Source organism: Oncorhynchus kisutch, linkage group LG13, assembly GCF_002021735.2.
Source record: "Oncorhynchus kisutch isolate 150728-3 linkage group LG13, Okis_V2, whole genome shotgun sequence".
In the NCBI taxonomy this organism is placed as follows: domain Eukaryota; kingdom Metazoa; phylum Chordata; class Actinopteri; order Salmoniformes; family Salmonidae; genus Oncorhynchus; species Oncorhynchus kisutch.
Window position 1 is genome coordinate 74,196,310 of NC_034186.2, and position 15,997 is coordinate 74,212,306.

At 43.2% G+C, this 15,997-nt stretch overlaps 1 protein-coding gene across 1 annotated transcript; it reads left to right on the plus strand.

The window, feature by feature from the left end:
- Nucleotides 1-94: 94 nt before the first annotated feature.
- On the plus strand, nucleotides 95-14,657 carry LOC109885329 (folliculin-like). Its single transcript, XM_031787286.1, has 16 exons — nucleotides 95-510; nucleotides 714-774; nucleotides 1,087-1,302; nucleotides 1,468-1,528; nucleotides 1,648-1,779; nucleotides 4,416-4,619; nucleotides 4,808-4,954; nucleotides 9,659-9,880; nucleotides 10,090-10,256; nucleotides 10,405-10,496; nucleotides 12,282-12,445; nucleotides 12,660-12,773; nucleotides 12,871-12,994; nucleotides 13,215-13,343; nucleotides 13,617-13,719; nucleotides 14,039-14,657. Exons 4-16 carry the CDS (start codon nucleotides 1,523-1,525, stop codon nucleotides 14,244-14,246), a joined length of 1,812 nt encoding a protein of 603 aa, XP_031643146.1. The 5' UTR covers nucleotides 95-510; nucleotides 714-774; nucleotides 1,087-1,302; nucleotides 1,468-1,522; the 3' UTR covers nucleotides 14,247-14,657.
- Nucleotides 14,658-15,997: the final 1,340 nt, after the last annotated feature.

The following is a 15,997-nucleotide window of genomic DNA, read 5'->3' on the forward strand; positions in this document are numbered from 1 at the left end:
CATTGAGAACACATTTTAAATTCCCATGTATTGGTCCACCAAGACCAGTGTGTACATACTCAAAAGAAGGGGGGGGGGGGTCGCTGAGCCCAGTAGACTAGATTAGTTCATGGGCTCATGGAGAGATTGGAGCAGTCGGGGAGAATGACATCACTCAACAAGGCCACGATGACCCCGAAATGAGCCCCGGACACGCAACCTGCCAGACCAGCCAACCTGACCAAGTCTTTACTGAACTGAAGGAGCTGAGAGAGATGGTGGTGGAACAGAGAGTGGAGCTGAGGAACATGATGGTGGAACAGAAAGTGGAGCTGAGGAACATGGTGGTGGAACAGAGAATGGAGCTGAGGAACATGGTGGTGGAACAGAGAGTGGAGCTGAAGAACATGGGGGCCAGAGTGACAGCTAGTGACAGCCAGGTGAAGGAGCTGAAAGGAGAGGTGGTGAACCAGAGAGTGGAGCTGAGTCACTAAGACTGAACTGGACAAGAACAAGGTGGAGCCAATGCAGGTAAAACAATTGATTAGCTAATATTTAAATTGAACAGACAATGAACAAAATAGCATATTGTTCTGTATGTTATTGCAGTCTCCAAAATAAATATTAAAGAGCTGAAAAGATAATATAGAATTTGTATTTATTTATCATTCTAACAGTTTAAGGATGTACAGCTCTCAAAATATGTTCTCTGTTTTTGTTCTTTCTAATTCCAGGCCAAGCAGCAGAACTGTCAGCCATGCAGGCCAGGGACAGAGAGTGAGAGTGAGAACTCAGGTACAGTATTGAAAGAGCTTAATGATGACAGATGAATCATTTGTTTACAGTAGGTAGGATTATTCATTTCCCCCAGTAGATCATTGAAGAGTTCATATTTGTTCTGAAATGTCTCTCTAGCCCAGGAGGCCAGACTGAGTGCCAGTGAGAGGGCACCACAAAAATAATATTTATAGAGCTGTTATCTTCCGAATAAACTCTTAAAGACCTAGTAATATTTTACATCAATAGCAGTCAATATTAATCGCCATCTTAATTCAGTCTCACCTGAAAGTTGTAAATTCTTTATCTGCACGAACCCTGGCTAACAAGTTGAATCAGCAATGCAGCTGAGGAACATGGTGGTGGAACAGAGAATGGAGCTGAGGAACATGGTGGTGGAACAGAGAGTGGAGCTGAAGAACATGGGGGCCAGAGTGACAGCTAGTGACAGCCAGGTGAAGGAGCTGAAAGGAGAGGTGGTGAACCAGAGAGTGGAGCTGAGTCACTAAGACTGAACTGGACAAGAACAAGGTGGAGCCAATGCAGGTAAAACAATTGATTAGCTAATATTTAAATTGAACAGACAATGAACAAAATAGCATATTGTTCTGTATGTTATTGCAGTCTCCAAAATAAATATTAAAGAGCTGAAAAGATAATATAGAATTTGTATTTATTTATTTATTTATTTGTTCTGAAATGTCTCTCTAGCCCAGGAGGCCAGACTGAGTGCCAGTGAGAGAGGTGGAGGAGCTGAAGAAGGAGAATGCAGGTTAGAAAACACACAAATGTAGTCACTGCGCCACATTGACATTATCTTCACAGGTGAAGGATTGCTGTGTATACTATATCATATAATGTGAAATAACATACATTAAACTGTATTCACAGACAGGCAAAAAAGTGGCATTCTATGCTGCTTTGACTGACTCTGGGAGGATAGGACCCTTTAATGCTGACATCCCACTGGTCTACAGTAAAGTCTTCCCCAAAAAATCAGAAAGGCCTACAACTCACTTACAGGTAAAAGCTACAACTACCTACATGTATGGACATGAGAGTACATTCTGGGCCAGCTAATGTTACTGAGTGCTGATGGAAATTGTTGATATATTCCTGTTTCAGTTTCTGCTCTGATGCAGATATAAGTGATAAAAGTCAACTAAATCAGATTCACTGCCAGTGATGCCCCTAGCCCAGGAGACATTGGGGTTTACATATACAAGAATGACAAGAGAATCTTGTTTAATTATGCACACATAATTAAGGACGGTGGAAATGGTAGATTTGTGGTAAATTCAGTGACTCTAGGAGCTGCAGGTGGATGTGGTCTACATGAGTCTCCCCTCAGGCAGGGGGCTGTATGATGATTCAGATAACCTCAACGCCAACAGTGGCTTCCTGCTCTTCCCTATGTGAGGGGAATCAATTCAAATCATAGGCCCAATAAAACTATATAACTACCAATGAAAACTCTTAATACAATTATATTTCTGAAAACTGATGGGAGTGATATCTAATCTAAATCACATACCGGTACACCTTGAATGATGTCCTAGTTGAAGATTTAATGAGCCCGTTTTTGTGCAACTTCTGATTAGGACAACCAGGACTCATTATGTCAGGGGTGTCAAACTCAATCCATGGAGGACCTAGTGTCTGCTGGTTCTTGGTTTTTCCTTTCAATTAATACCTAGACAACAGGGTGAGGGGGAGTTTCTTACTAATTTCTTACCTTAATTCATCAACAAGGGAGAAGTGAAAACCTGCAGACACTTGTTCTTCCTGGAACGAGTTTGACAAGTGCATTATTGCATTTCCATTCATAAATCTCCCAACGTATTAGCTGTCACTGATTTCCCAACATGAATGTTACACCGTATATGACACACATCGGCAGTATTACTTGTGTGTAAAGGCACATTGAGTTATTTACTCTGAGAATTAGAACCTAACAACACAAATCAAATCAAATTGTATTGGTCACATACACATGGTTAGCAGATGTTATTGCGAGTGTAGCTAAGATACAAGCAGTGTGGAATTTCTGTGGAACATATCATTACTCAGGCAAACCCAGACTTCCTTCAGAGAAAATGAGGATGGGGTGAACACTAGTGGAGGCTGGTGGGAGGAGCTATAGGAGGATGGTCACATTGAAAAGGCTGGAACGATATCAAGCACATCGTACATATGAAAACCACGTTTGACTCCGTTCCATGTATTCCATTGAAGCCATTACAATGAGCCCGTCCTCATATAGTTTCTCCCACCAGCCTCCACTGGTGAACATCCAACTTCCTCTGTACCTCGATATTAAAAACGGTCCTTCATAATTTGATCATACCTTGATAAACTTCAGTGTTGTGTAATTATCAAAATATGAACGTTCTCTTTCACTGTCATTTCTGCTCTGGCTCTAAAGAAGCGTATATGCCCTAGTTAGGCCTACATCTCATATGTCTACACGTACCAGCAGTTCACACAGAATCCAACTGAATGACAAAACATTACCTGCCGTCACCTGAGGTTCATCTTGGCTGGGACTGGCTGGGACCTCTGTCTTTGGCCCCTCTGTAGCTCTATGCTCCTGTGCTCTCCTGTCCTCCAGGTTCTCAGCTGAGTCCAAAGGCACACCTGTATCCTCTGACGCCATAGTCAATCAACCTGTGGGTGTAAACGATTATTATACAAAAGTGTTAACTCTGATTCTCACTGTTAACATGGCAATACAAGCACAACCAGTTAATAAATCAATAAATTAAGCAATAATAGATTTTGTAAATATAGTAGCTATATATTTAGAAGTAAGTTGTGCAATGTAGCTATAGTAGCTACCTAAGCTAAGGAGAACTGAGAGGTAGCCTGCCCTAATGAGGATGTAGCTACAACACACCCAAGAGTCAAGATAACAAGTTATACAATGCAACCAACATGTTAAACGTGAATAAAACGATCATGTAGTACTGTATAATATATGCATTATGATACATTATTGTTGTTAGTTACCTGAATGTACACCCTCTGACACCCTCTGACTTATAAACAGATATATCACAGATTCTGTCTGAAGCAACCGTAAATATGTTTGTACTGAGGGGGCTTGTGGGAAATGTAGGTCTAGGTCTATGTACCTCAGTGACGAGAACAGGCTTTCTTCTCTTCGTTTAAATAATCATTCAAATCCTCAAAACAATTGATGCTATAATATTTTATATTCTAGGCCGTTTATAAATTGACAATAGTTTGTTATAATTTCCTGTATTCTACTGAAAATGCCATATACTCTTTCTACCTTTTCTATAGGCTACATGATTTATGCTAGATTATGTTTTTGACTGAATGTTGGTGGAGTGCCAACAGCACCCGTCTCTCCAACAGCACCCTGGAGAGACAAGAAAAATATTTAGCTTCCCTGCTTTTGACAAAGTGAGCACTGCTTATCACATGGCGGCATCGGCATTCAACTGAATAGCCCATGTGCCAAAGGGTGAGAGAAATTGTCATTCATTTTGGGCAGAATTATGTGACGTTTTATGTGTTGTTGGTACATCTTGGTCAGTTTAGCTTGGAAAATGCCGCCCTCGTCAATCTGCCACTGTAGGCGGCCGCCTGATCCTGCCTAACGGGAGGGCCGGCCCTGTTCTCTCCCCCTTCAGATGAATGCTCTGGTAGCTCTCTGTCATTTCTGTGAGCTCCATGGCCCCCGGACCCTGTTCTGCACTGAGGCTCTGCACCCCCCGTCCCCCACACCCTCCCAGGCTGGCGCCCCCATACCCGGGGACAGAGAGTCGGACAGAGAGGGGGAGGGACTCACCATGAGGGCAAACAGCTCAGCTACACAGAGAGGAGACATGTGCGATGTGAGTGGGAGATGTGTGTGTGAGATGAGTGAAGGGCTGAAAGGACAGAATAGAAATGACATTGACTAATTTGTTTTGTCTAATAACTATTCTTTCTGGCCATCTCGTTCTCTCCCTCTCTTCCCCTCTCTCTTACTCACTCACTCACTCTCTCATTCACTCCCTGTCTCTCTCCATCTCTTTGTCAGGGCTGCCGGTCTCTTCCAGCGTCTCACCCTGGCTTCGTCAGTGTGGACAGTGAGACAGGCATCCGGTTCCTCAGCCACCAACAACCCAGACAACCCCAGCTCTTCAGTGTGGTCCGCCAGGCTTGCGTACGCAGCCTCAGCTGTGAGGTAACCACCTGTGTGTGTTGCCATTTTTCTTGCATTAAGACTCATAACTGTTTGTCAATACATAAGCCTTTAGTTAAGGGTGGCAGGTAACCTGGCGGTTCGAGCATTAGGCCAGTAACGACAAGGTTGCTGGGTCCAATACCCAAGCCGACAAGGTGAAAAATCTGTCAATATGCCCTTGAGCAAGGCATTAAACCCTAATTTTCACTCGGGGTGCTGTACTATGGCTGTACTATGGTTGACCCTATAAAACAATATATTTCACTGCAGCTATCTAGTGTATGGAACAATATATATCAGGGGTCTCCAACCTTTTCTAGCGTGAGAGCTACTTAAAAAAAAAAAATAGCAAGCTACTAAGTTTTTGTTCAAGCTTTCAAATAGGCACATTATTCTCTCCTCTGCAACTCTTCCCCGGGTCCTTAGTGTACAATAGCAAGTAGTGCACTGTTCTGTCAATATACCTGGTAAAATAATGGTTAAACAATTCTAAGAGGGGCCCTATCAAATATTTTAAATAGAGTTGAAGTCGGAAGTTTACATACACTTAGGTTGGAGTCATTAAAACTTGTTTTTCAACCACTCCACAAATTTCTTGTTAACAAACTATAGTTTTGTCAAGTCGGTTAGGCCATCTACTTTCTGCATGACACAAGTCATTTCCAACAATTGTTTACAGACAGATTATTTCACTTATAATTGACTGTATCACATTTCCAGTGGGTCAGAAGTTTAAATACACTAAGTTGACTGTGCCATTAAACAGCTTGGAAAATTATGTAATGCTTTAGAAGCTTCTGATGGGCTAATTGACATCATTAGAGTCAATTGGAGGTGTACCTGTGGATGTATTTCAAGGCCTACCTTCAAACTCAGTGCCTCTTTGCTTGACATCATGGGAAAATCAAAAGAAATCAGCCAAGACCTCAGAAAAAAAAAGCCCTCCACAAGTCTGGTTCATCCCTGGGAGCAATTTCCAAACGCCTGACGCTACCATGTTCATCTGTACAAACAATAGTATAAACACCATGGGACCATGCAGTAGTCATACCACTCAGGAAGGAGATGCGTTCTGTCTCCTGGAGATGAACGTACTTTGGTGCGAAAAGTGCAAATAAATCCCAGAACAACAGCAAAGGACCTTGCAAAGATGCTGGAGGAAACGGGTACAAAAGTATCTATATTCACAGTAAAACAAGTCATATATCGACCTAACCTGAAAGGCCGCTCAGCAAGGAAGAAGCCACTGCTCCAAAACGGCCATAAAGCCAGACTACGGTTTACAACTGCATATGGGGACAAAGATCATACTTTTTGGAGAAATGTCCTCTGGTCTGATGAAACAAAAATATAACTGTTTGGCAATTATGACCATTGTTATGTCTGGAGGAAAAAGGAGGAGGCTTGCATGCCGAAGAACACCATCTCAACTGTGAAGCACAGGGGTGGAGGCATCATGTTGTTTGGGTGCTTTGCTGCAGGAGGGACTGGTGCACTTCACATAATAGGTGGCATCATGAGGTAGGAAAATTATGTGTATATATTGAAGCAACATCTCAAGATGTCAGTCAAGAAGTTTAAGCTTGGTCGCAGATGTGTCTTCCAAATGGACAATGAACCCAAGCATACTTCCAAAGTTGTGGCAAAATGGCTTAAGGACAACAAAGTCAAGGTATTGGAGTGGCCATCACAAAGCCCTGACCTCAATCCTATAGAAGATTTGTGGGCAGAACTGAAAAACCGTGTGCGAGCAAGGAGGCCTACAAACCTGACTCAGTTACACCAGCTCTGTCAGGAGGAATGGGCCAAAATTCACCCAACTTACTGTGGGAAGCTTGTGGAAGTCTACCCGAAACATTTGACCCAAGTTAATCTATTTAAAGGCAATGCTACCAAATACTAATTGAGTTTGTAAACTTCTGACCCACTGGGAATGTGATGAAATAAATAAAAGCTGAAATAAAAAAATCTCTATTTTGGCATTTCACATTCTTAAAATAAAGTGGTGATCCTAACTGACCGAAGACAGGGAAGCTTTACTGGATTTAATGTCAGGAATTGTGAACACCTCAGCCAAATACATTTAAACTCAGTTTATGTAAATTTCTGACTTCCAACTGTATATTCCCAAATTATGTTCTCAGTTTGAATTTTCACTCTGAAAAGAAACAATGAATGGATGTGCTGACTCCATGTTAATGCCTAAATCACAGCAGAAGATCATTTTTGGGGGGTCTGGAGGAAAACAAAAAAACTAATTATTTTGGAGTGTAGTTCCACCTTGCGCCTCTGGCCCTTTTAATCGTGCATCTAGGGAGTGTGGAATGTGCCGGTCTAGCGATGGTTCTGCGCCGCTGCTGCTCATTTCATGGCAAAGTTTGCAAATAACCAAATAATAGATACAAATGATATACTTACTCATGATATACTTCTGCCAGGCAAGCCTACTTTGCAGTTAACATTTAATTGAGAAGGTTTTGGGGGAAGTGTTTCTATCAACCCACGAGATGGTTATCACATTATAAAATCTACCAACCACTCAGAATTTTTACCAGACAAAATATTTTTCTCCCGCTAAAATTACACCAACAAAACGCTCAAACAGATCACATGCTTTTTAATGTTTGTAAAACAATAAATGTATTACTAGTAAGAAGTTATTATATTGTTTAATTTCATTCTTTTAACCAAAATATCACAGATGAGACAAATGTTCACCTGCACCTTTAGGGTAACGTGACTTTAGGCCCTGGTGGCTAACCAGGGGTGGGATAATGTCCATGTTGCATTGATTAGATAGTAGCTGGGAGCTTGTGGTGTCTGAGTCTACTTGTGAGATTTGTTTGCTGACGAACACGTGAAAATTGCATGTACTTTCATAGCTTCTGCGTGATCTACCTGTTGGAGACCCCTGATAGATAAATAGATATCACAGGAGGTTGGTGGCACCTTAATTGGGGAGAATGGGCTTGTGGTAATGATGGGAGCGGGGTCAGTGGTGTCATGTCTTTGGCTCTGCCGGATTAAGTGATCTGACATGCTATTCTATAAAATAATTTTTCCGTAATTAATATTACCTGATTGAGCTAATCATGTAAATGTAATTAACTGGAGAGTCGGGCACCACAAAAATAATATTTATAGAGCTGTTATCTTCCGAATAAACTCTTAAAGACCTTGTCATATTTTACATCAATAGCAGTCAATATTAATCCGAAACAGCCTAAACTGGTGCAATAACAGAGACAGGAACAATCACCCACAAAACACTCAAAGAATATGGCTGCCTAAATATGGTTCCCAATCAGAGACAACGATAATCACCTGACTCTGATTGAGAACCGCCTCAGGCAGCCATAGACTATGCTAGACACCCCACAAAACCCCAAGACAAAAACGCACCACAATAACCCATGTCACACCCTGGCCTGATCAAATAAATGAAGACAAACATAATATACTTCGACCAGGGCGTGACAGACACAGGCAACTAGACATAGACAATAACCCACGAAATACCCAAAGAAGATGGCGGCCTAAATATGGTTCCCAATCAGAGACAACGATAAACAGTTGCCTCTGATTGAGAACCAATCTAGGCAACCATAGACATACATAAACACCTAGATGGTAAACAACCCCATAAACCTACAAAACCCCTAGACAGTACAAAAACACATACATCACCCATGTCACACCCTGACCTAACCAAAACAATTAAGAAAACAAAGAATACTAAGGTCAGGGCGTGACAGGTTGGTGGTAGATGGAAGGCCGTGTTGCCCAACCGAGTCCTTTGTCCTTTGAAGAATGTCTCTGGTTGTCAGTTGGATACGTTGTAGTAACATCGTTGTGTGATAGACAGAATACTCTGTCTGTTCCTTCCTAACCCTCGTTTGCAGTGGCTATTGCTAACTCAACGACTAGGATGTATCACTTCTGTAGTGAATAAGAGTTAAAAGTTCATACCATTCGCAACCAAAGCTCACGCTGATGTTGGCTTCGTTCTGTAGTTATTATCTGAACCATTCTGACATCGGACCGTCGTCCTCGGAACAGGAGGTTATATTGTCGTCAAGGGCCTATATAGGAAGGGAGAGGAGGGCGTGTTTGAAATTTTTTATAGCCCATGTCCCTTCACAGGGGCGGGCCACTGATAGGGCTCTGCTCAATCTTATGAAAACCCAAATCTCACATTTTAGAAGCTAAAATCACATTTCATCCCATCACGAATAATTTCATATTCAAACATTTGAATTGAACAACAATTCCATGTGAATCCGATAACTCTGATGTGTAGACTTTCCACTGTAGAGTTTGTCATCTTATCATTGATGAGAATGTCTCAGATGACAACCGAACTGACATCATATTCATTAAGTACCATCGCATATGTTCAAGTGGTCGGATTACCAGAATATAGTTCATTTCCCCCCACCTTCTGATGTTCCCAGAATCTCTATGTTAACTAAGGGGTTTGCAAATGTAACATCAGTAGGGTAGAGAGAGGAAAAAGGGGGAAAGAGGTATTTATGACTGTCATAAACCTACCCCCAGGCCAATGTCATAACAGTGGAATGGTATCAAATACATCAAACATGATTTCCAGGTGTTTGATGCCATTCCATTTGCTCTGTTCCTAATGTCTGTAATCCCCTCAGTACCCTCCCTGTATCATCTGCCTCTCCCTCCATGCCTCTCTAGGTGTGTCCAGGTCGTGAGGGTCCTATCTTCTTTGGAGATGAGCAGCATGGTTTTGTGTTCTCTCACACGTTCTTCATCAAGGACAGCCTGGCCCGGGGCTTTCAGCGGTGGTACAGTATCGTCATGGTAGCCATGGACAGGATCTACCTCATCAACTCCTGGCCCTTCCTGCTGCTCCACCTCAGACTCACGATACAGAGTCTACAGAGCACAGCACTGAAGGTAAGGACACACACACAAACTAACACACCATGTTAAATGTATGGGACATAGATATATACACACATTAAAACACACTTACTATTCATAACGTGAACAGTGAACATAAAACATAAGACAAATAAATATGAACACTAATTCTTACTACCAGACAGAAAAGGCGGGCAATGTTTGACTTCTCTCCCTCTTATTTCTCCCCCTATCCTCTACAGGTGTTTGACAGTGAGCAGTGTGTGTGTCCTCCGAGGGCGGTGAGGATGAACAGCGTGTTCTCTCCTGCTGTCTTCTCCCACCAGAGGAGTGGTAACGCAGCCCGCTCCCTGCCCTCCCTCACCCAGCACACCAACCTCTGGGCCAGCCTACACTCCTCCTTCAGCTGGTGAGATGGCTAACTGTCGCTAACAATCACTAAGGTCACTAATCTAAACAATAGCAGACATACAGTCAACATCAGGGGTGGTCGGGCAGGGTTCTATCTGTCTATCCCAGTTGTTTGATACACTCTCGTGTTTTCTCCTCTACTGCAGGTTACTGAAGGCCTGTGGTAGTCGTCTGACAGAGAAGCTGTTGGAGGGAGCTCCCACAGAGGACACACTGCTTCTTATAGAGAGACAGACAGGTGCGCACGGGTGCTCATAGAGAGACAGACAGGTGCGCACGGGTGCTCATAGAGAGACAGACAGGTGCGCACGGGTGCTCATAGAGAGACAGACAGGTGCGCACGGGTGCTCAGAGAGACAGACAGGTGCGCACGGGTGCTCATAGAGAGACAGACGGGTGCTCATAGAGAGACAGACGGGTACGCACGGGTGCTCATAGAGAGACAGACTGGTACGCACGGGTGCTCATAGAGAGACAGACAGGTACGCACTAGTGCTCATAGAGAGACAGACAGGTGCTCATAGAGAGACAGACAGGTGTTCATAGCGAGACAGACAAGTGCGCACAGGTGCTCATAGCGAGACACAAGTGCGCACAGGTGCTCATAGAGAGACAGACAGGTACGCACAGGTGCTCATAGAGAGACAGACATGTGCTCATAGAGAGACAGACATGTGCGCACAGGTGCTCATAGAGAGACAGACAGGTGCGCACGGGTGCTCATAGAGAGACAGACAGGTGCTCATAGAGAGACAGACGGGTGCGCACGGGTGCTTATAGGGAGACAGACAGGTACACATGGGTGCTCATAGAGAGACAGACAAGTGCGCGCAGGTGCTCATAGAGAGACAGACAAGTGCTCATAGAGAGACAGACAGGTGCTTATAGGGAGACAGACAGGTACACATGGGTGCTCATAGAGAGACAGACAGGTGCTCATAGAGAGACAGACGGGTGCGCACGGGTGCTTATAGGGAGACAGACAGGTACACATGGGTGCTCATAGAGAGACAGACAGGTGCTCATAGAGAGACAGACAAGTGCGCGCAGGTGCTTATAGAGAGACAGACAGGTACACATGGGTGCTCATAGAGAGACAGACAAGTGCACGCAGGTGCTCATAGAGAGACAGACAGGTGCTCATAGAGAGACAGACAGGTGCTTATAGGGAGACAGACAGGTACACATGGGTGCTCATAGAGAGACAGACAAGTGCGCACAGATGCTCATAGAGAGACAGACAAGTGCGCACAGGTGCTCATAGAGAGACAGACAGGTACACATGGGTGCTCATAGAGAAACAGACAGGTGCGCACGGGTGCTTATAGAGAGACAGACAAGTGCGCACAGGTGCTCATAGAGAGACAGACAGGTACACATGGGTGCTCATAGAGAGACAGACAGGTGTGTGCTGGTGCTCATAGAGAGACAGACAGGTAGCCCGAATGTTAAACGGGTAGACAGGTACACACTGGTGTTCATAGAAAGACAGACATGCAGACAGACAGGATAACTCTAGAGGTGGGAGACACCATGAGACCAGTTTTAAACTAGTCAGAGAGACATATTATCCCATATGGCTCAAGTTAAAATAAGTGAATAAAAAGATTGTGATCTGATATCAGGGTAAAGCGTTCCTGACAGCATTATCATGAGAAGTCATGTGTTTGCCCAGAGTGGAACAGGAGTCTGTGTCTACAGTAAACGTGTGATTAACACGGTTAGACCACGAGGACAGAGAGCTACGATGTGACACTTAACCATATCACACATTCCATTCTGATTACCATTTTTGGGACAATTTTTTTTTTCATTGCTCCCCCTGTTCAGCTCTGATATTGCAAGTCGCTATGACACTTAAATACTTCCAATCTGGAAAATAGTTGCAATTGGTACTTTGTTTACTATCCTGGCTAAATAAATTTCAATAAAATAACAGTATATATACAGTATATATCTAGGAATTAGTCCCGATATTGGGTGTTTTGTATGTCTTTTTAACAATGTCCTGTTGTCTTCTCAGAGCAAGAGGAGGAAATGAGTTGCTGGGAAGGAGCAGAAGGGGGCGGGTCTAGACCCCAGTGCCACCAATCGGAGAGCGAGCTGTACAGAGACTTCTTGTTTGACGAGGGGAAAGCAGAGGGGTATCCTGGTCCAAAGTTAAGGTCCTTGAGACATTTAAGACAGGTAAACATTGGTGTGCCTTTCTCCCTACCACATTATGAACACTTTCATTTCTAACACATCATACGTCATACTTATGTTTACCACTTGGTTTCAAAAAAACAAAAAAACTTTGTGAGCCAATTGGTTAAAAGGGGAAACCAATATCGTCTTATTTTGTGAATGCATTTCTTGTCTGTTTCCTTGTGATGATATCTGTTATCTGATTGGTACGCAGGTGCTCGGGACCACTGATTTCCGCCAGCTAGCATGGCACGTGCTCATGGGAAATCAGGTCATATTGAGAGGGGCTGACCCAGGGCTCATCCATTCAGCATTCACCATGCTGAAGGTCAGCCAATCAAAAGTTTACTCATCGTATCCCCCTTTAAAGAATATTCCTCCTAACATTCATCGCTAATCACATGGTTTGGTATATATCCCATCAGGCCTTGCTCCCGGTGGGCTGTGTCCGCTCTGTGACGTACAGCGCCCAGTATGAGGAAGCATACCGATGTAACTTCCTGGGCCTCAGCCCTGACGTGCCCATCCCCACACACGTCAGCTCCTCAGGTACACAAACCCAGAATACATCACTGTGGTTACTGCTTTATTTGGAGGTCTGCTTATAATCGCTATTACATATGATAGTAATATGCTAATAATAAAATACTGTATGATAATGATATTAGTTATAAGTGCGAACAGAACAATTAACAAATAAAATTTTTCATAAGGTTTTGAATCCTAAAATATCTATAAAATATGTCCATCTTGCTGTGTCCCTTCCCAGAGTTCTCAGTGTTGGTGGATGTGGTCAGTCTGGAGAGGGGCTCTCTGTACTCTGCTGCTTGTGGTGAAGACATCCTCTCACTCTATCAGTTCAACATCAGCAGTACCAACTCACAGCCTACAGATAAAGGTGAGGATAGACCCCATCTAGACAATATACTATATACATCATCAACATGAAGGTATACATTATACATGTCTTCTTCAAGGCACCTCTAGTTGTTAACAATCATGGCAAAGGTCAAAGACAATTAGTTGTGTGAAATTTTCCTCCATTAAATTTCCAGTTTCAATCTATTGACCTGCATCTCCTGCTCTCTCCCTATCTCTCGTCACCCCTATCACTCTCTATCCTTCTCTCCCGTCCTCTCTCTCTCCCTCTTCCCCCCCACTCCTCTCTCAGGTCCCACGTTGTTGAATAAGATCGAGGTTGCGTTGTCCAATGAGAACCTGTCAGTGGACGTGGTCTCTCACTGTCTGCTGTGTCTGAAGGAGGAGTGGATGAAGTGAGTAACAACAACCCCTCTGATAAGCAGGGAATTTCCCTCAACTTTGAAGTTTCATTTCTTTGGCTTTTTCTAAACAGAGGTATGTAGGTATGCAACTGTAGATAGTGGGGCATTAAAGAGTTAAACAAGTCCCCCTATGAAACCCCCCAAAGCCCCAGCCTGGTTACATTGGCTGTGCAGTACAGGATGATGTGGAATGCTTAATGTAGTCCAGAATCATTGGGAAATTCCAATAACTCCTCTCCCTCCCACTTCTATCCATACCACTCCTCCCCTTAACCCCCCCCCCCCCCTCTCTATCCCTTCAATTCCTTAGTAAAGTGAAGGTGCTGTTTAAGTTCTCCAAGGTAGATGGGCGTGGTAGGGAGGACACCCAGAAGGTGTTGGCCCTGCTGGGTGCCACGGGGCCTGGGGAGGAGGACAACGTCAGGCTGCTCAAGTTCTGGATGACAGGACTCAGCAAGACCTACAAGAGCCATCTGATGACCGCTGTCAGAGGAGGGGAGAGGCCCCTTAGCCAGTGAGAGAGCAGTGGAGGAGAAGATGGGAGGTAGCGGGAGAGAACATACAGCTGGAGTGAAATATACTGTATCTCAGTATAGGAGGCTGGTGGGAGGAGGTATAGGAGGGTGGGCTCATTGTAATGGCTGGAATGGATTAAATGGAACGGAGTCAAATGTGATTTCCAGATGTTTGTGTTTGACACCGTTCCATTTATACCTTTCCAGCCATGACAATGAGCCCTTGCTATAGCTCCTCCCACCAGCCTCCTCTGCGTGTATCTACTACTGTATTTGGACAGACAGAGAGAAAGGGAAAGAAAACGAGTGTGAATGAGTGAGTAATGACAGATAGACTGACTGAGGGATAGGTTTGTGTCCAGGTGCTGACTTGATTTAAAACCCATCCTTCACCATAAAGAACAAAAATCCACTCCATGGGTCGGTTTTAAATTAATAATTAATTCAGATACATTACGTAAAACGTAATAAGTCATTCGTATATTTTTTTTAGTAATCAAATGGGAATTATTATAGGAACACTGTCCACAATTTTATGTCTAAATTATTATAAAACTTTCAATAGTTTTGTTAACACATTGTACAGAGATATTCAAATAAAATTGAACTGAAATATTGGAAATATTGGTGTGGCATTCATCCTTTTTCCCAACTGGCGCCATCTTGTGGAGAATCATTAAATCTAAGAAAGAAGGGAGAAGAAAAAGAGTGGAGGGGGAAAAACGTGTGTCCTTTGCCAGTTCCCTCTCACATGCTTTTTTACAATGAGTGGCTGTCAGCCAAGAGAACTCAATTGGTGTAAAACAACAGTTCTAGGTCTTCGGGTGACACGCAACGTAAAAACCCTTGCATAATGAGATCTCAGTCCCTCAACATATCATTGTGTTGTATACTACCACATCAGCAGGGGGCTTCTTCACTAACGAGCTAGTAACTCATTATTAAAACTAAATAACTGCAAAGCTTTTTGTGTTTTCGCAGTTATTTGATCCCTTTCAGAAGGCTTTTGCTGAAGTCTGCAGACTTGTAAAATCCAGTACCACAAGGCTTTGTTCAAGTTCATGCCCTGTGTTTATTTAATTTTATACTGTGTATGTATATAATGATTGAGCAAATTAGGGAGTATTATAACATACATTTTTGTGTGTAGTTATACTTCTACTCTTGCACTGCATCTCAGTGCAAGAGGCGTCACTCCGGCCATGATTGGGAGTCCTATAGGGCGGCGCACAATTGGCCCAGCGTCGTCCTAGTTTGGCCGGGGTAAGCCGTCATTGTAAATAAGAATTTGTTCTTAACTGACTTGCCTAGTTAAATAAAGGTTAAACATTTTTTATTAAAGTTCTTTAGAAAGAGTGGGTGAAATTTGAGCTTTAAAAAATCTATAAATAGAATGTACCAGTGAATCATACCTACTTAAAGTGTGTTTTCAACACAGAACAAAGAAATACAGTTGGTTACACATGACCCAGTCGATGTTTGATTTGATATTGTAAACTGTAGGCCAGCCCACTGGTGGAACGTTAGGTCATATAATATAGTAAAGTAGACAATGAAGCAAAGTTACAGACGCAGAAATATCATACCCCCAAGACATGCTAACCTCTCACCATTACAATAACATGGGAGGTTAGCATTTTATATCATACCCCCAAGACATGCTAACCTCTCAACATTACAATAACATGAGAGGTTAGCATTTTATATCATACCCCCAAGACATGCTAACCTCTCACCATTACAATAACATGGGA

What these genes read in the sequence shown, in the direction of transcription:
- LOC109885329 (XM_031787286.1), top strand. An exon ending in AGAGAGGAGACATGTGCGAT is followed by an intron (nt 4,620 to 4,807) that starts GTGAGTGGGAGA and finishes TCTCTTTGTCAG; the next exon opens with GGCTGCCGGTCTCTTCCAGC. An exon ending in CACACACGTCAGCTCCTCAG is followed by an intron (nt 12,995 to 13,214) that starts GTACACAAACCC and finishes GTCCCTTCCCAG; the next exon opens with AGTTCTCAGTGTTGGTGGAT.